This window comes from Vigna angularis, chromosome 11 (genome assembly GCF_016808095.1).
Source record: "Vigna angularis cultivar LongXiaoDou No.4 chromosome 11, ASM1680809v1, whole genome shotgun sequence".
NCBI classification, from domain to species: domain Eukaryota; kingdom Viridiplantae; phylum Streptophyta; class Magnoliopsida; order Fabales; family Fabaceae; genus Vigna; species Vigna angularis.
Window position 1 is genome coordinate 4,723,606 of NC_068980.1, and position 20,551 is coordinate 4,744,156.

General features: G+C 29.4%; 1 protein-coding gene across 3 annotated transcripts; it reads right to left on the reverse strand.

Moving 5' to 3' along the window:
- Positions 1–2,354: 2,354 nt before the first annotated feature.
- Positions 2,355–10,024, reverse strand: LOC108334160 (protein ENHANCED DISEASE RESISTANCE 2-like). 3 transcript variants are annotated; one of them, XM_052870414.1, is made up of 21 exons: positions 9,576–10,024; positions 9,285–9,359; positions 9,138–9,191; positions 8,989–9,054; positions 8,849–8,910; positions 8,614–8,720; positions 8,444–8,490; positions 8,260–8,360; positions 7,328–7,423; positions 7,156–7,220; positions 7,002–7,073; positions 6,500–6,646; positions 6,038–6,345; positions 4,715–4,778; positions 4,452–4,630; positions 4,074–4,175; positions 3,890–3,940; positions 3,670–3,813; positions 3,203–3,298; positions 2,838–2,939; positions 2,355–2,676 (listed from the first exon to the last, which is right to left on the reverse strand). In XM_052870414.1, the coding sequence occupies exons 1-21, from the start codon at positions 9,666–9,668 to the stop codon at positions 2,584–2,586; spliced, it is 2,124 nt and encodes a 707-aa protein (XP_052726374.1). In that variant the 5' UTR covers positions 9,669–10,024; the 3' UTR covers positions 2,355–2,583. The 3 variants fall into 3 exon arrangements, with proteins under 3 accessions (XP_052726374.1, XP_017425333.1, XP_052726373.1); XM_017569844.2 differs by having other exon boundaries at positions 9,529–10,024; XM_052870413.1 differs by lacking the exon at positions 7,002–7,073 and having other exon boundaries at positions 9,529–10,024.
- Between the last annotated feature and the right edge of the window lie 10,527 nt (positions 10,025–20,551).

Below are 20,551 nucleotides of genomic sequence, written 5' to 3' on the forward strand. Positions count from 1 at the left end.
CGGTTTTAATTTTTAAATTTGATTTGATTCACTACATCAAATTATATATCTTTCTGTTTTACATGGACTACATATTGAAATTATTGAAATCTATTAATCGTAATTTAAATATTGAAATATGATATAAATAATATATATATATATATATATATATATATATATATATATATATATATATATATATATATATATATTGATTTAAATAATATTTTCATTACTTTTTTTTGATAAATTTTAATTATTTATTTCCTAAATTTATTTTTAGTATGTTTTCTTATTAAATTTAAAAAAGCCCATATAATGCACGAAAATCTTGGTAGTATACATAATTTATAAAATGAAAACTATTTGTTATATGCACATTTCCACGTTTAAAAAAATAAAACATAAAGTTCATTTGAAAATAAAAATTCCAATATTTTTTTTGAAAACCTAAAACATTGACAAGAATTGTGTAATTTTTATTTTACAAGTTTATTAGTGTCGTTTCAATATCTAAAATATTTTATTTCAAAAAATATTCTGAAACCATAACAAAACAATTATGTTTATTTTAATTTATTTTTCTATAAATTTTAAATTTACTTAAATTTAAGTATATTCACGTAGAGCGTCGGTATATGCTACTTAAATTTAAATTATTAGCTGAACGATCTAGGTCATCGATATACTTGAGGCAAGTTGTCTTTGTTTTTTCTATTTTTTTTCATCTATTATTTTTAAATAAATTATTAGTTTTCTAAAGATTCATAGTAGGATGTTAAGATAATAATATCAATTATTATTTTGTTTTATTTCCATTTATTGGTATAGAGAAAAGGCAATAACATTATAAATATCAAAATAAAAAAAATATATATAATTTTTAAAAATACAAACAATTATAATATATATGATTTAATTACTCCCTCGATTTTATGTATTTAGTATTTTAGTTTTAAAAATATGTAGATTTGTCAGTTTATCATATTAATTTATGTAAGTAATAATGTTTTAAAAAGGCATACATAATCTGCAATGACAAAAAACATGTGGAGATGCAAATATAGTAAATAATAAATAGAGTGTTGGTGATCTGAAGCAGGAAGACGAGAAATTATGATTTTAATGAATAAAATAGAACCTTGAATAATGGAAGGGTTGCATTTAGAAGAAGAAGTGGTTAAGAAAGTGAGAGAGGGTAATGGAATGGCAAGTGAAGAAGGTAAAGGCTATTAAAATAGAAGACAGTGACAGAGAAGAGGTGAGTGAATGGTACAAACAGAAGAGGAAATTGGGAAACAAAAGGAGGACTGTGGTTGTCTTAAGATTTGTTCCTATAGAAGCAAAATCCTCTATAGAAAATTCATTGCAATGTAAGTTAGTTAGTTAGTTAGGAATCATGTCAAGTGAAGAGTGGGCCAACTGCTAACAAACTCTTTTGCGATGTTCGTATACAAAACTCTCTCTTGTCTCCTTTCTTTTATTTTACAGGCATGGAGAAGGCCAAACGGGGTCACCCTGCTCTTTAAAAGGGATTTCGACATTTCAACTGCTTTTTTTTTTCTTTTCTCTTTCAGTTTCAAATTGGATTGCGAATGAAGTCTTGTTGGACTTCTAATTCAATCCAACTGCTCCTGCATCCCAGCTTTATGATTAGAAAATCATCGCTTCACCCAATTTAGTTTCATAGTCTAAAAGTAAAGAACCTATTATCATGGCTACTAAAGTCTAATTATGCTTCATTAAACATTTTGTTCTTTCTATTTTCATCAATTAAAAATCATCACTGACATATGAACGCAATGAAAAATCCATCTGTCCTCTTCCCTTCGAAGTGGCTGTCCGGTCCAAATCATATTTACAAAGTTCGGCCAAAAAACTGAGAATAGCGACTGTATTACCTTTATATTGACCTATATTATTGTTGTAGACATTTTTTTTTCATAAATCTTTTTAATTTATTTCCTTTTTTTGCTTCACCAGACCGCTCACCTTGTACTACTCAGCTTTTATATTACTTGGTAGCTACACAATTTATAAGAATAAATTTTCTTGATTACTACAGGAGACTCGGGGAAACATTAGAATAAAAAAGAAAACTAGACTATTTCAGGTCATATCTTTGTTAAGGAAATAATAACATATTTAGTGTAAAATAATGTGCTTTTGGATTGAATTGTGTTGTTATCGAAAGAAATGCAGAGAGAAAAATGTAAATGATTTATTTTTTCACTCAAAACGCACGCCATTTTTTCAAGGAAATAAGTACTAATATTTCATTGCCTGAATTCCACATACCAAAACTGGACACAGGCAAAATAAATGGATGACGTATTTAAATAAAAGTAATAAAAAAAATATAAAATCAGGTGTAACGAAAATAAAATGCAACTTTCATTATACAAATTCCCCCCACACCATCCATCCTAACAACGCTCACAGCACCATAAAGTGGTGCAGAATTCAAATTGGTGAACAAAAATTACTTCTGAAAGTGAGTTTGTGGAGACGAGAAAGTGGAATTTCAATTATCTACATTTGCAACCTGGGAATTCTCTCCTCCACAACGTACTTGTCATTGTCAGGAAGTTTCATTGAAAATCACGGTTTCAGACAAACCGCTTTAGTGGCATCGAGATGGTTAAGGCGGCAAGTTCCAAGAAGAAATTCAGGGAGCTCTTCACGTGTGTTTCCCTAAACAAGATGATAGGCATGAATTATTTGTGTATAGAACAGCAAAATCGTTCAAATGAAAAAAAGACAATTGCTTTTATCGGAGACTCTTCCACAAGGTCATTGATAAATTTTAAGCCTGACAACTAATTACAAGGAAATAAAAATGAACATCACTTTACCTGTATTAGAAAAGCCATCTCAATCACCAGATGGTTGAGGTACCCAAGAACAAGACTCACAACACCTCTTGCAACGGTAGATGATCCAATATCAACCCCAAGCTGAATCAATGCCAGGATTTCCAGATAAGAATTACGTGAAAGATGGTTGGCAGCTAAATGTTTTATGCATCATGCATATCATCTATTAAGCCCAATTCTTAACTTTCATGACCAATTTTCCTGCGTGTGTATATGTTTTCCGCAGACCAAAGCATATTCATACAGCATACGCATAAACTCACAGACAAACACAATATATTTACTTTGATAGTCTTAATTTTCCTAACAAGTTGCTATTCTACTGATTTCCACGCAATATTTACCTCCAAATAGTTATTTCCCTGAAAATAATTGATTTCCAATGCTTGCCCAACTAGGCACGCCTTCTTGCCCACACTCTGCTTTACTATCCATGAACCCTGAAACAGGAATGTCAAGACTTACTATACAAAGGCACAAATGACAACTAATAGACATTTTGCCTTCTGAACATGGACTATGCATAGTCCTAGGGGATGGAAAATTTTAGAATAGAGTTCCTTAGAATTCAGTGATTAAGTGAAATCGAGTAAATCACTGACCCAGGAGGAAACACATGTGCTCAAAATAATGTTACTACAATATCTAAATGAGTTCAAGGAATTGGTAAGAGGTAAATACAAGGAAAGTAGAGGAAAATGTAATTAACTGGATCACTTGATGAGATTCAATCTCATATGCATAATTACTGGGAAAAGCGTCGATGTATAAGTGCGCTATTAGGCTGCAATTTACAGCACATTTTACTCACCTTAGATATGTACGGTATAAGTTTAAATCTTGAATTTCTGAAGGCATCATCGCCCTTAATAAAACTCTCTAGCAAAGGAGCATCTTCCACGGGAGTATTCATCATGTAGTATAGTGCTAGGCTATATGTAGTAGAACCTGGAACCTGGTTCATAGAAACACATAATTAGCGCTGTGCTGAAGTTTAGTCACCACCTAAGCACAAAAAGACTATCAATTACCTGAATATTTACAATGAAAAAGAACTCGGGCCCTCCTTGTGTTGCATATTTCTGCAATTTACAAAACTTCAGCAAATGGATTTTTCTTTATAATGGAAATCATTAGTTTCTACACAATGGCTAAATATAATTGAAGCCAGGAAAAATATAAGTCTAGATAACATAATCATACGCAATGACCAACCTGAACAATGCTTCCAGGACGGCCACCAAGGTCATCTTCCCTTTTGTCAGATCTCACCCAATCTGCAGCAACCATTTGCATCAAGGTTCCCTTCGCTTTAATCTAGTAATTATTAACAGACATTTGAGATTAGTGATGACGTGCTTGGTTAAACCAAATAAAAAAAAGGATAACTGCATATATTGTAGTTAATCTGCTGTTAGTATCGTTTCTCAAAGCATCCAAACCAAACTACTTAACATAAAAAGAGAAAACATAATTTAGTGTCAAACCAATAATTAGAAGATCATTGATGTAACAAAATGGAGAAAGAATTGCATGCACAGGCGGGAGTTACCAAGCGCTATGTCCACACAAAAATGGTAGTAGCCATCATACCTTCAGGCGGTCATTGAGATAATTTTCTCCACGAATCAGGAAAGTAGAAGGATCTGCTTCAGTCAAGCTGCAAGGTAATGTACAAGTAGGATCCTGTGGAAGAGTGGATCCATATGAGCAAGTGATACCACTGTCTTCCCTGACCATCTCTTGCAAGTCAACATAACCCCTCTTCTGAACTGTAACAGAATCTCTAGACATTGTAAATCAATGGAAAAAATCATGCTTAATCATAATCTGGAATCAAAGAGGATAAAAATCACCTGCAAGATCATGCAATCTTTTTACAAAGTTAGCAGCAGTTGATAACTTCTGATGACGAATGTCCTGAAATTCCCATCACAGCAGGACAAGGAAAGGCCGAAGTCAAGCAAAATATGAAGTTTGACCAAATTTCCAGTGCAAAATTTTTAAAGAATAACATGAGATGAGCAGTCCAGCATCATAAAAATGCTGATAAGTAAATATCCCCAGATGCAGCCCCACCTTTGAAAATGGCTAGACTATATGAAAAAATATATAAAACTATATGTAAACTATCTAGGCAGAAGCATGCAAAAATAGGAGCATACAGTAAAGGGAAGGGGCCGAATTGCACAGTTGATCAGCCTCAAAAGGTAAGCATTCGATTAGAAAGCCTACTATTGTGAATAACTTAGTAAACCACTCCAATATCTAAAGGATCAGGAATTCAAGATTATCTTTAACTGTTGAAAATTGTAATTTCAAGCCAATAATATTTCCAAATTATGCATAGTTCATCTGATATAGTGATTATTCCACTAATGTGATGGCTAAGGCACGTGTAGAAGGTTTTTAAGAGAATGGAGTGGCACGGCAAGCCTAGAAATGAAATCAAATATAACATGACACTCCGATAAATGATCGCTTAAAAAGTGTAATGAAGGAGGGGAGTTTAATTCATGGCATTCCCTCCTTCAACCCCCTGTAACACCCCCTCCCCCTCCTCTTTAGGAGGGAAAAGTCAGGATTTCAAGTGGCATAGGAGGTAATAGGAGCCCCCATTGCCCTTCCAATCCTTTTCTTAATAAATCCCAAACAAACTTTGTTTAAACTGTCATTTCATTCCTGTCCGCTTCAGCCTTTTCCATGCTTCCAAACATAGCCTAGAGAATGTTGTCCGTTGTAGACATCTACTTTATTCATTTAAAAGTTGAAATTCCAAAATAATTTACATTGGTTTAAAAAGTTTCAAGCCATATTAGAGCATATAAAAGACTCTTAAACATATTGTTGGGTGTCTTAAGACTTATGGATTGTGGAGCAAATAACACCTTGACTGTTTACAAAAACTTAAGTCTATCAAAACGTTCAGAACTAAAGTAGTGTCTATTAACTAATGAGAAAACTAATTTATCCCTAATGAAAAGCAGATATAATAAACTGAGAACAATAAACGACATTTGAAAGCCATGCAGTGATTGATAGTTAAAAACTATATATTAAAGGAAATGTCTTAAGAGCATTCCCTAAATATTAAACGTCAAGACAAAAACTACCTTAACTTCAGATTGTTCACTTCATTTCTGTGCAATGAAAACAAATATTTCAACTATCGTTTTTACCTGAGACCTTTGGTGACTAGATTCAGTCATCCACCCATTTTCCGAATCGTCATAGTCTGATGGCTCTGGAACATCATAGAACTCATCATCAGCATCATTTAGAGTAACAAGGCTTGCATGCTCTGATTGAGTTTGATCTACTTCTCCAACTGAGTTATCATGATTGTTCTCATCTGCCTGAATTTCGGTATCAGAATTGGTGATGCCCCCTTCCTTTCCATGAAGCCCACTCTTTGTCGTCAACTCTCCAGATGAATAATCAGGAGAAGAACAATTCCCTAGTCTAGCTTTAAATAACTCCCGTAATGCTGCAAGTGCAAAAGAAAGTGGTAAATAAAATACTAACTAGAATATTAAATCTTTTTATTAAACATGTTAACAACTAGCAATGTAAAATAAATGTCGGCCAGCAAGAAAATGATTGTGTTCAATAATGTAAACTTCTGAATAAAATAAGACTACCAGCAACTCTCCCAAGCATTTGAATGGTTATGGAATGTGCTGATGAAGATTTAAGATAAGATCTCCAGCATTTCCAATCAATAGCAAGCATATGTTTTACAACTGATTGCTTTCCTTTGTTCACTGGTGATATAACATACCCTCCACCTACAAAAGAATACGAGTTGTCACCCTTCAACTACTCTAACCTACACTTCTACTAAACTTTCTACCTAGCAATTTTCGTAGGCATTAAAAATTCCAAAAAAACAATACCAGAAATCCTCTATACATAAATTGGATATTATAATGACAATAGTGAAGGAGGATGTTTTGAGAATCAGTGACAGCTCTACTACTTTAATTTCAGATCAGAATAAAGATGATTAAAAGCAAAGAACATTATGATTCCAAATTACCATCTTTAAGTTTCACAGTATTATTTATTTTGAGGTAAAGTACAAGGCAAATAGAATAGTAGAAAAGAAATATTTACTATTTCTACAGTTTAAGCATACATTACTTTTAAGGCAAGCACGCACGTAGCCTTTCTGGGGAGGGCACTTTTTATGAAACACGGAATGGTAAAGAATAACTGTGACAAAGAAAATCAAAGAAGTTACTTCCATTCAGAATGTGTGTGTGTGTGAAAATTTTCTTCCATAATTCACTACTACCATATGTCCCATCATCTTCTCTCCTCCAATAACGCCGCAACAAGAGATCTCTTCGTTGCATTCCCCTGTAAAACATGTATGAAAAATTGAAACTTTTATTCTAAATAGACTGGTAGAACCTTGGAACGAGTGTAGTGGTACAATGATCAGCACTAAAGGCTTGGGTCTATACCAAGGCAACCAATCACTAAATAACTGTTTGTGAATAATGTCTGTGTGACCATCCAAGTGCTCCACCACATTCCCCTTGTAGAAACAAAAATCCCACCTGCATGCCAACAATTAATGTGCTTTAAGGACCTACAATAAAGCAATGTTGGTTTATAAAATTGTATCATAATCAAATTGCTCACTACTACATTGCTCTAACCTAACATCTACTATTAAATGTTTTTTTATTTGCAGTTCATTTCATTTTTCTTTTCAATGGAAGCACCCTATTTCACCTAGGCCTATTGTGATTATCATTAGACATAAAATGATACGATCTGTGCTCAATGTCCAGCTAAAAATTCTGTCCGATCTTGTTACAAGATTTAGTGAATGATAAATTTGTGATGGAATTTGGAGCCCTTTCTCACGTCATTCACAGGTTTTGGGGGAGAGTAAAGAGGGGAATGCAATTTGACAATATGCAAGTATGCTGTTATTTTATTTGGTATTTATGACTGGTGTCATGAGCTTGATGAATTTTTTTTTCACCTATGTGGGATAAAGTAGTCTTTTAATATAGTTATGACGATTGGTTAATGCTTGCGTACCCTAGATGGGAGATAAAAGAGACTAGTAAGTTTGTTTGGATTATAATTCTTTCTTTGCTCTGGTTTTTATTTGCTTGGCTCTTATACACTTTCCATTCTCTTGTAACGTTACAGTTCCTTCTACATCCAATCACCGAATCTTAAGAATAGCAATGATGATATAGTAAAATTTGATAGTAACATGCCAATATGTTGTGATGATGAAATGCTACTTAAATCTATTTAGAAACAAAGTCAATGAGGAAAAAAAACAAACATACCAAGACAACCGACAAAATAAGAAATCTCTCGCTAATAAAACAATGCCGCTGCTGGAAGATCACAATGAAACTAATGGACTTACTCTGATCTTGAAGGACCAAGAGACATAAGAGTCTGGAAAATGGCTTCTGAAGTTCCATCAACCACACCAACAGCCATTATTGCAGGGTGATCATCCCATTTCTGGAGAAAGGACCATATTAAAAAAAAAAACTCATTTCTACTCCAAATATAAAAAATAGTTACTGAGATCAAATTCTGCCAACCTTCCCACCAGAATCCCTGTCTTTCGCTTCCTTGAATAGTCGTAAACCTTCATTATGCGACCATAAAATCATTATACCACTTTTAGCCAGCTCTAGTACTTATGTTAAATTTTGAAAGTTTTTACAAAACAATGACAACTCAAACAGCAGAAATAGAAACAAACATTTACCGTTTTGGCAGCCAAAGATTGTCCACGGTGAAGGGGCAATAACATCAGCAGAAGAAAGAGTCCAGTCGACAGAATTTGGGTGACTTCTACTGGAACACCCACTGAGTCTGAAAGGATGATACGATAAAAATAAATCAAAAGATCTTTGAATAATAAAAAATTGAGAAAGAACTTGAATTTTTTATTGCAATATAAATTATTCATAGATCAGATATAAAAAATTAAATCACTCTACCTAAAGGACTGCCATCTCCTCTTAGAACAACCTACAGCATCATCTCCTCCATCGGGTGCACCCTATAAGTTCACATTAATAACCTAATCCTTCATCCGAAACAGTTCCACCTCAGGCTTAAAACATTTCATATTGCATACCTTTAACGATGCTTCATGGAAAGACTGAATCCACCTCGCCGCTTCTTCAGGACGGCTTGCTCCTAACTGCACAACACTCGCACTTAGCAATTCAACGACATAATTCCAAATAGGAAAACTCGGCATCCTAAACATAACAGCGACCTCACCTTTAACTGATCATTGTGATTTGAAGTGTTATAGAGTGTAAAAATAAAAAACACCTGCAATCAGCACAGCGAATGAACATCATGCACCGGCAGCATCGGTTACAACAAATAATCAAAGACATTAGAAAAACGGAAAGAGTGCAATACTTTTCTGTTAACGCTCTCCCTCCCGTTATCCATGACTCGAATGCAGGAATCCACAATCGCACTTCTAACAGGATCCTGCAAAGAAAATTCCAGAGAAAGAGTTCCACATGTCAAAGTCGATCAAGCAGAACGAAAACGATTAATCCAGAAACTTCTCCACCTTCATCCGCAATCGAATCGACGCAACTTGAATTAAAAAAAAAAAAAATCGGCGAAATAAATTAAAAAAGGAACAATACAGAACCTGGTTATTAGAAAGAGGAACGGATTTGAAGCTGCGGAGAAGGTTACCGTCGAGGACGAAGTAACGCTTCCGCGAGAACTGAAGTCCAATACGGTTGAAGCGTATGAGGTACAACCAGCCTTCCATTCTGCTAGTTGCATCGCTTTGCGACGCCGATGCAGCGGCACTACTTCCCATTCTCTTCCCTCTCCAATTCACTTGTCAGCGTTCACCATTCAGCATTTATCTAACTAATGATTGCACTACAGACGCAAGCGTGATTGGAGGTATGAAAATCAGAAAAGCGATGGAAAATGGATGAGGTTTTGAAGTGCAGATGCGAGAGCGATCCGAAACGGTGTAAGGGAACTGCGGCGAGTGGCAGAATGTAGTTGCAACCACTAAATGTAATTGAAATTGTAATGTAAATGTCTGTGTTTCTCTCTCTTGAGGATGGCTGTGCCGTGTGGTGTGTGTGCGCTGTGCTGTGTTTGCCTTGGGTGTAACTCTATTGTGTTGCATATGAGACAAAGATTGCCTGTCAAGTTAATTTCAGAACCACTTAAATGACGTTATTACCCTCCGCCCTCTCATTGCTCATTCCTTCTCTCCTACTCTTCCCTTTAAATTATTCTTTTTTTCCCACCACAATTACAATGCTTTCTTCGGATTAATAAAAAAATACCAAGCCACACAAAATGGAAAAACCCCTTTTAATTCATTTTCTATTTCTCAAGTGTTTTCTGGTGAGGTAAGAACTGGACTGGAGCTCACTCAAAGTCATCTGCGTATCCTATTTTAATATACTTCTAACAATTCATCATCTTTGATTGGATTTAGATAATGTTTTATAAATGTTACTATTTTAGAAAAAATAAATAAAAGGGTGTGGAACTGAACAATATTTTTTAGAAAACTAAAATGTCATAAGTGTTTAGGTCTATCAGTCCAGTTCAATTCTTTTTTTATCGGTTTTTTCAATTTTAATTTCAGGTCAAAGTTTCTCGTTTATGTAAAAGACATTATGATAGATTTCATATGCTAACAATAAAAATATAATAAATATAACCAACATACTACCCTATTTATATTTATATTTTTATTTATAAATTTCGGATTAACACATGATCTAATTACAATTTAAATAATAATAATTTTGCTTAGGTTTAACCTAATATTTTTAGCATTAATTCTTGTTTAATCCTACTACTAAGTTATTTCATTGGTTTTTTTGGGTTGGAGGTTGGCAAAATCGTCTCGTCATCCTATTTAATAAAAATTATAGTCAATATAAATTATGATAAAATTAATAAATTTAATAGTTTTGTAGCCGGATGCTACGAAAGAATTTGTTCAATTAATACTTACACTCTTACTTTCCTTTTCTGAAAAATGCTTTGTTCACCACAGCGAGCAAAAGTGATTTCTAAATAGTCCTTTTCAAGCTTCAATTTTTTATTTTAATATGGAATATAATCAGTTTTTGTATTTTAAATGAAAAAGATATTTAAACAATGAAAATAGGAAACAGGTTAATCTACTGACGAAGGGTTCCCGACCGTTTATTTTAAAGTTAGGTAACTTTAAAAAAGAATAGTTAAAATGTGAAATAATTAAAAATACATGTTTAAATATAGCCAATTGACTTCGTCAACGGGGAAATTTCTTCCTTCTTCGTTTGGGAACTTTAATGGTAGGGATTATTCTTTTCAACGCTTTCTTTTACAGCTGTAGCCTATATCGGATGATAGCTTATAGTGATAAATCACATACACTATATACGTATCCAGCAGGGAAAACAAAATGCTTTTATATTTTTTTATCACGCTATTTTATTTTAATAATTAAAAAATTAATATTTATACTGATTTTAATTTTAAATATATTAGAAATGCAATTTTTTGTCATCGTTGTGAATGGGTTAGTTGAACTTGGGTAATTTCTACCGTTTATTATATTTAAAATGCAAGCTGTGTTTCAAAAGGTACAGATCCTTTGAGCTCTGCTATGAGCCAAATTGATCCACCATAACAACAATGCTTTGTTATAGTGATTTATTATGCTAGAATAAAAGAACAATGTGACCAATATATATATATAAACCAGATACGAAAATGCAGGTTGTTTATGTTTTATTCTAATGGTTACAAAAGGTGTTCGTGTTTTATACGTTAACGAGTGATTTTTTTATTTTTGTGGTGCCTGGAAATTTAAAGTACTAAGTATAAATGATGTGTTAGAAATTATTATCTGGTAAAATTTTACGAACAAATACAATAATAAAGGAAACAATTAATACTTTAATATTGAATTATTAAATTTACTAAATATATGTTTTAATAAATGTTCTAATAACATAACAAATTTATAATTCTTAGTTTTGGGATCAATAATTCTCTTCTCATGCATATAAAAGAGTGGTAAAAAATAACTATACTTTTACAGGTTAATTTTTTTTAACATAAACTAGAAGAGTCCAGAAGAATTATTATATAAATATGTATTCATTTTATTTTCACCTTGTTTTTCTTATATTAATTATACATCTTTGTTTAAACTATTGACTATAGAGAGCTTAGAGAGCTTGGTCATCAAATAAGTGAGTGCACCTTAATTAAAGATGAAGTAATAAGAAATTATGTATGACTGAAACCTTAGATGGAGAATACTTAAATATAGAAAAGACCAACAAAATTGACTTTAAGTAGATATTTAATTTATTAAGTCAAACGTGAATTTATAATTCACATTCAAAAAAAAAATTAAATAACTTTTATTTTTCATATCTAAAATATAAATATAAGATTCCAATAATTCCAAACCAAGCCTATAAAATATATAATATAGACATGCATTCAATTTCTTATCATTATAATATTCTCTTTTTATTTCTAATTATATAATTTTATGTACCTTTTACGTAGTTTTTCTTCGTATCCAAATCCCAATATTTTCACCAAAAATAAAGTAAAAATGTTTACTTATTCCAATATCTAAACAAGTACGTAAATTTTTAAGATGATTTCATTATGACTGGTCCTACCCACATTATAATTGAATCAATGCAAATTACGCAAAGGGTTAAATTTGATTTTTTATTAATAATGCGTTATTGTGTTAACTTTAACTCTCTTAAACTTATCTGCTGAAAATTTTAAGTCTTAAATATGTTAAAGCAATTCTATTATATATTTAGCTGAATTGTTAATATATATATATAATTTCGAAAGATTTTTTTTCCTATACAAAACAAGATTGTCTATTTTATGGTAATAGGCATTTTGTTGACCCATTTTATTAGTCTTTGCTTATGTTTTGTTGTGTTGAGCATTTTACTAATTTAAACGATCAACTTTTCGTGAAAGTTAATAAAAAAAAATCTTTTTCAAGAAACGGTCCTTTAATCCAAACCACATATTACAATTATCTTATAATAAGACTAAAACGTTTTAATTACTAAATCTTAATTACATGATTAACATAAATCACTAACAAGAACTTACCTAAGTTATTTTTTTTAAAATATTAAATTAATATAATATTAGATTATAATTCTTTAGAATCTTTTATTGGGATAAACCAAGGAGATATATTTTAATTAGATATCAGGATAAATAATTGACTCTAATACTATTTTTTTACTAGGATAAATTGAGAAGGTTAAGTGCACTTTATACTTAAGTAAAGTATGCAGTATTAATAGACGTGTAAGGACTAAGGAAGGTATTGATAACATTACTAAGGCTCTTTTGTGATTTTTTAATGCATGCTTCTATAGATGTTTGAGTATGGAGTACTTACTTTTTCAACTTTTTCAAGAAAGGTGAAATCACATTAGATTATTGTTCAAACGCCACTAATTAAGTGGTTTATATAATTAAGTAAAAGTTTACCTCACAGGATGGCTCGTAGAGTTAAGTTTGATTTTTACTTAAAATTTTAAAATTGTATCAGAATTTATCTTATATCTAATATTATATTAATCTCATAAAAAAATTATAAATATATATGTTATAAATTAAAATTAATTTTACTTTTCTTATAAAAATTCATGCATAAATTTGTGAATAGGGCATAAAAAGCTGTCATGTCTCCATCGATATTTGTTTGATAATTTGTCATAATTTCACAAGATATCTCTCCTCAGTTTGTCGGTATTCCTGCACATTATTGTTTTATTTTAGTTCCTTAGTTTTCCCTCGCTGCTTGCTGCAAAATCTACCACCGATTGCTTACACTGACCTCTTATAATGTCTTTAACATTTTCTCGCTATAAAGTTTTTGGTGAATCCTCCGCATGTGCTGAATGCATTTCTTAGTTAATCCCTTGTAAATTTCTTTCCAATATGTCCAACTAATTTATGTGCCCTCATAAGTAATCATTAATTTTGCCCAAACTATATTAAATTTTCTACCAAATTTACCGTATTAAACTAAATGTCAATTATGTAATGAACTTAAATATATTGAAGTTGATTAAAAATGTCAATTATGGTACCATTCACCAATATCTAGTTTTATATTTGATATCTATATTTATTTGAAAACTATAAAATGTAAATAAAATTTTAATAAAAAATAAAACTTGCAATCAAACCATTCAATGTATTGAAAAACCAACTTTTGTCTTACAAAACCATAAGGTTGAATATGTTTCAAAAAGAAAATGCAAATATATAATAAACCCGGGCTAGTAAAAAAACATCATGATGGTCTTCATCCAGCAGAGGTTGGTTAGTTGACGATGTTGTTGATAGTTGGAATGCATGAATTATTTATCTCATCATCATTGATATTTGCGTTGCGAAAAAGAGACCAATGCATTGTTTACAATTGCAATGACTTTTTCTTCTGTTAGGTGTAGAATTTATGGAAGAGGACAAAAGTTTTGAAACACTAGCATATGTCGATCTAGTACTCGTGCCGAGATCCAAGCTCTGTCAAGCTCTGTCACCAAGGCCTTCAACTTTATTATTCGTGTTTTCACATGCAACATTTTAACCAAGACCGTCATCTCTACAATAGTTGTTTTTACTTAATATTGTGAAAAAAATATAACATCAACGACACCTCAGTCCAAGAAATTTATTAGGTAAAAACAAAATCCCAAGTAAAATAAAATATCAAATAGATATAAGTTTATATACACATAAAACACCTCCACTAATAAGAAGTCGTATAAAAAACAAATCCATGAAAACTTGACTTAAAGTAAACTATATTTTATCAGTGTGAAAATACATTATTATTGACATTACCTAAATTAATATATTTTTATTTTTATACAATATTTTATTTTTATATAATATTTTATTTTTATATAATATTTTATTTTTTTATTTTTATTCAATATAAAACTTAGATTCATACTTAAATTCTTAATCATTTATTCTTTAAAATTACTTTTTTTTACATTTCTTCAACAAATATTTTCTTGTCTTTTAACTTTTCTTTAATGTTCAAATTATATCTCTTTTGATCTTAACACTTTCGTAATTGATCCAAGTGTAAGTGAAGCCTTGACAGGTAACGAATGGACAGATAACTAGATTAATTATGAGAGGTTGTGAAGATCTATGTGTATGTGTGTGTCAAATTTCCCTACAAAATTGACATTACCTAAAATTATAAAACAATAAATTAATAGATTTTCATTTTTATATAATATTTTATTTTTTATTTTTATCCAATATAAAACTTAGACTCACACTTAAATTCTTAATCATTTATTCTTTAAAATTACTTTTTTTTTACATTCCTTTAACAAATTTTTTCTTGTTTTTTAATTTTTGTTCAATGTTTAAATTATATCTCTCTTGGTCTTAACACTGTCGTAATGGACCCCAGTGTTGGTATGTAAATTATATAAGCATTTGAAATGCAACCAGTCATTTGTCTGGCATGCAAAAATTCCTATTCCTCTATTCTCAGTCCTATTTGTAGCTCGCAGTTGTAGAAAAATATGTCCTGAACGAAACAAGCATGATTTAAACCAAATGCATGGAACAATCAAGTATGCGTCGTCTTTTCTTTTTATTATTATTTTGATTAACTTGTTTTCAATATTAAATGCACACGTTAAGTTTTGTGCATTATTTAAATACTCGGAAAGTAAATCAATTAATAAATGTTTTCTTGAAATTTGCTTTTAAGATTGGCAACTTTTATTAAGATATTTCTTCTCTGTTTTCCAATAATCTTAAAATAATTATTTTTCAATATTTGTTGGCTACTATTGTCCAAGAAAATAATGAATAACATAATTTATTTAAAATTAGTTTATTTTTATAGTGTACTTAATAAGAATTTTCATTAAACACGTGTTAGGAACATCCCAACTTTGTAATAAATTAGTAGACCAAATTTGAAATCGATTATTATCATTTATAATTTTAAATATTTTAAAAGTGTTTAAAATCTTACATGAAAATATGTTTTCTATTATATTTTTAAATTATATAAATTTTAATTACATCCCCATGTACTACGAATACCTACTTATATATCTACCACACTTATAACATTCTTATTGAAATATGTTTAGGAGTTGTTTTAAACAACTCTTCTACTCTATAGGTTTTAAGTGACATTCAAAGTTGTTTAAAAAATTCAAAGTTATCTATCCAAGCATTTAACCATACAAATAGAAGATATATGTTATTGTTATTTTTATTTTCATTTAAAATAATAAGTATCATTATGTATAGCAATTAAATTTAAGTTAATAATATAAAATTATATGAGTTTCTTTAAAAATATAAATGTTTTGTATTAAAGCAATAAAGAGAAACTGTATAACAATAACATGACACTATAAAAACTATAAATTACATTTTTTTAATATATAGTTTAAATCCTGTAAATTATTTTCAATCAAAGATGCATTTAGCATTTCATCTTTATTTATCCCAACGTCATAATTAACACCAACATGTAGGTATTATGAATGACAAAGGTTAATCAATATACTTAACGTGCCTATTAAAAAAGGTTTAGAAAGAGAAATATCCCCGATAACTTTTTAATGCGCCTTTATACATTTTTTTAAAATCTTCCAATTTCTAAAAATATCATAATGAAAGGGTTTAAAAAATCATAATAAACAAGAAAAACAATAACACAGTAAATGCTTTCAAATACACTAAAGACTAACAAATAAAATGCTATGATTAAAGTGTATACTCAAAATGATTGAATTTATAGCTAGAAAAAAGTAATTATAATGTACAAGATAAAAGCATGTTTGAGAATGTATGGATTCAATAATAGTTCTAATATCACACTTAAATAGTACTAACAACCTTCATAATTATACATATACCCTATATACTTTATGTTTTTATAAGAAATAAGAATAAACATGAACTTTTTTAACATGCTCCATATTTTCTTGAAGGACAAAACTGCAGCTTAATTTTATTAATAAGATACACTAATGTTTAATTTATATATAAGTCTCTAATGGAAAATTTAATCAAATTGAAACGACAAAAAAATCATAATATATTCATCCGACAACTATGTATATTATTATTTTGTTTATATCACTTTTATCAATATAATATCATCTTCTCACTTGTCTTTAAGAAAATATCGTACTTAAAATAAAATATTTTAGTAACAATATTTTTCCACCTTAACGACACCATGTTGAAACGATGAGATTAAGACGTTTAGGTATTACCGTGACTTGATCTATTATAAATTACTTTCCTTAGTCATAGTGTTATGGTTACTACACTCAACTAATTAATTGTTTAATGTTTCCAAACAAGGTCATGTCATGCTTGTTTAATGATTCAATATTCTCTTTTTCTTTAAATCAACGTTCTCTTCAAACTTTTATTATTATAATTAATTGAAATACAATGGTTTTTACTTTATGCTGATGCACATATAGTGGTTTTCTTTTTCTTCTGGATAAATACATCGTGAATTCTAAAATTATATCATGTTTATCTTGAATGTTTTGCTTGCTCTTTTAGTCTTCTTTTAAACTATTTATAATTTTGGTTCTTCGAGTTCTTTTTAGATAAATCATATTATTTTATTCTTAAAATTAAGTAATTTTTATTTCTTTGTTATTATCTACATAAACTAAACTATTAATTTTTTATGTCTGTCAATATTATCTTTGTGTCAATGTAAAAGGTGATGGTTATCATAAAAAAAAATTAATAATAAAAAATTTAAATTATAAATAGATTTATGATAGTTGAAGTTTATTATATAAAAATCATCATATTTATCTAAAAAGAATTTCTATAATTTCCTTGGTCTTTTTGTTAAGTAAGTTTTTGAACTTGTTTCTCATTCAACGATTAAAGACCATTAGTAAATTCGTAACCGTAAAATCTATCGTTTCGACCTATTAGGATATCAAACAAAATAAGTTCTTTTTTTAGTTAGTTTAACATTTTGAGGCACATATGGTTATAAGATCATGCATGTCATATAAAATATCTTAAAGTCAATGATTTATGATGAATATAATGGATGAATATGTTTTACAGTGATAATTGTATATGATTGAAATAATTATTTGAATTGATGCTTAAGCTGTGAATTTGTTGCATGATTTGATTGAACTGTAAATTTTGATTTTAATTGGCATGTGTGACACTTGATTAATTTGGTTGATGTGTAATGAGGGGCTGAGTGACAAAATTGTGTTGTATATGTTGAGCTTGATAATTGAATTGTGAAGTTGAAAAATGAATATGTGAAATAGTGTTTTAGTCTCTATTGAGTTGATTTATTTAATTGAATTGATGAATGAGATGAGTTGATTAATTAAATGATTAATTAAATATATTTATAAAAAGACACTAATGAGCGTGTAATATGTCTATTGTGGTAGGATTTCTTTAAATATAGGTGAGTATGATTCAATTTGTATTATAGGGTGTTTTGATCTTGTGAATATGAGTTTTGATGTTTGTTGATCTAAGTTTCTCTATGAGACCTTGAATTGATTAAATTGAAACTTCTTGAGCTTAAGACATAGTGATACTATGATTTTACAAAGTTTATTAAGCGGGGAATAGTTCAAAAAGAGTCAATTTGCTTAATTAAAACTTAAAGATGAAGTTTTTGGATCTTGTATGTTTTCAGGCGGCGTCGTAGTGTCGATGGATGTCACTTAGACAATGGCCATTGATTTGGGAAGTGTTGGGTGCTACTTATGGACCATAGTGCTCTCTCAAAGCAATGTCTTTCCAAGAGTTTAGCATTAGGCTCCACTTACTCAACTTTAGGTGCCACCCTATTTCTAGTCTTAAGCAATCTTGGGAAAATTGAGAATCCTACTTTGTTAACTGTTTGATCGAGCTGAAATTTTGAAAATCTATTCCTAAGCATATGAATCTTTACTTTCAACGTTGACATATTTGGTTAGATGTCTATGATTATAAAATTTATTTTCACTGTTTTGATGTAATTATTGGAAATATAGTATTTGAATGTTATGTTATGATATGATGATTTAAGATTTTATGAGAATATGAACTAAGTGTGATATATTTTGTTTGATAGCTTTATTATGACTATGCTTATAATATTAGTAATGTTTAGTGTGAATTAAGATGTATATGAATTGAATGATGAGGTAGTTATTCTTAGGATGAAAATACTATAATGAGTTGGTTTAATGTGAGGTGTACTAATGATAAAGATTAAAGTGAGATTATCTTGACTTTATTAATACTTAAATTCAAGTAGATAAAAAGAAATTAGTTGTGAGAGTCAAAAAAAGGTTCTTATCTAAATGTTGGTGATAGTCAAATTTATTAATATATAATTTATCCAATCATATTATATGGATTTAGAAAAACATCGTTAAATTACTAAAAAAATATTGAATAGTGAAAAGAAGTCTAGAGTTTCATACATATAGTTTATGATATTACGTATGTATATTTCACTTGCAGTAGTTTTATTTTGAGTGTTTAGTTTTAGTTATAAAAAATTGTATTTAATATTATAAAATATATCTTATGAATTTTGCTCTGATATAATAATGAAAATTTCACTAAATAGCAAGAGTATTACGATTTCCAAAAAAAAAACCTATAACTTATTAAAAAAAATTCAAAGTTACACTTTCAACTCAAAATTTTGACAATTTAATTAAGGATATGTTGTTTTAAAAAAAATTCTGAAAACCTAAAATGCTATTTGAAAAGACATAATAAAAATCAATATAAACTACTAAAACACTTATTTATCAAGTTGCTTACAAAATCCAACTGATAGAAAATGGGATGCATTCTACTCTTAACTTATAGAACATGATAAGAATATTGAATAGTCCATTAATCAATCAATTTATTACAACAAATAAATGAACAACTAACAGCTACTCTGCAAATAAATGAATGTAGTTTGCAAGTAATGACTCCACAATAAAATAATTTTAGGGTATTTTTTTTTTATTTGGTCAACTAGCCAGTCATGATTTGACATTTTCCTACTCTTCAATATCTTAGAAATGTCTTTTTTTAGAAAAAGAGAAAGTGTGTCCTTCCATCTTTTGCAGTGTCAATTTTTAATAATATTATAATAAAATTTGAGATAAATGATACAACAAAAATGAAAAATAGCAAATAATGCACATTTATTAATAAAAGATGAAATCATAGCTACAATAAAATCAGAAAGACATTATACTGTTTGTTTTAAGGAGACATCAATTTATTTTATAAATTTAAAAAATTATCCGCCATTTTTTCATCTTTTACTTCATTTTCTTCTTAAATTAATATTTAAAAAACACCATCTTTGTACGATAGAAAAGAAAGAAATAAAGTAAATACGAAATATTATATAAAAAGTAAATATATATATATATATATATATATATATATATATATATATATATATATATATATATATATATATATATATATATATATATATATACATCCAAAATTATATGTTAAACATGAATAAACATAATACTTAACGCAAAGAAAATAATATTGTAAATTAGTATATATATATATATATAGATATATATATATATATATATATATATATATATATA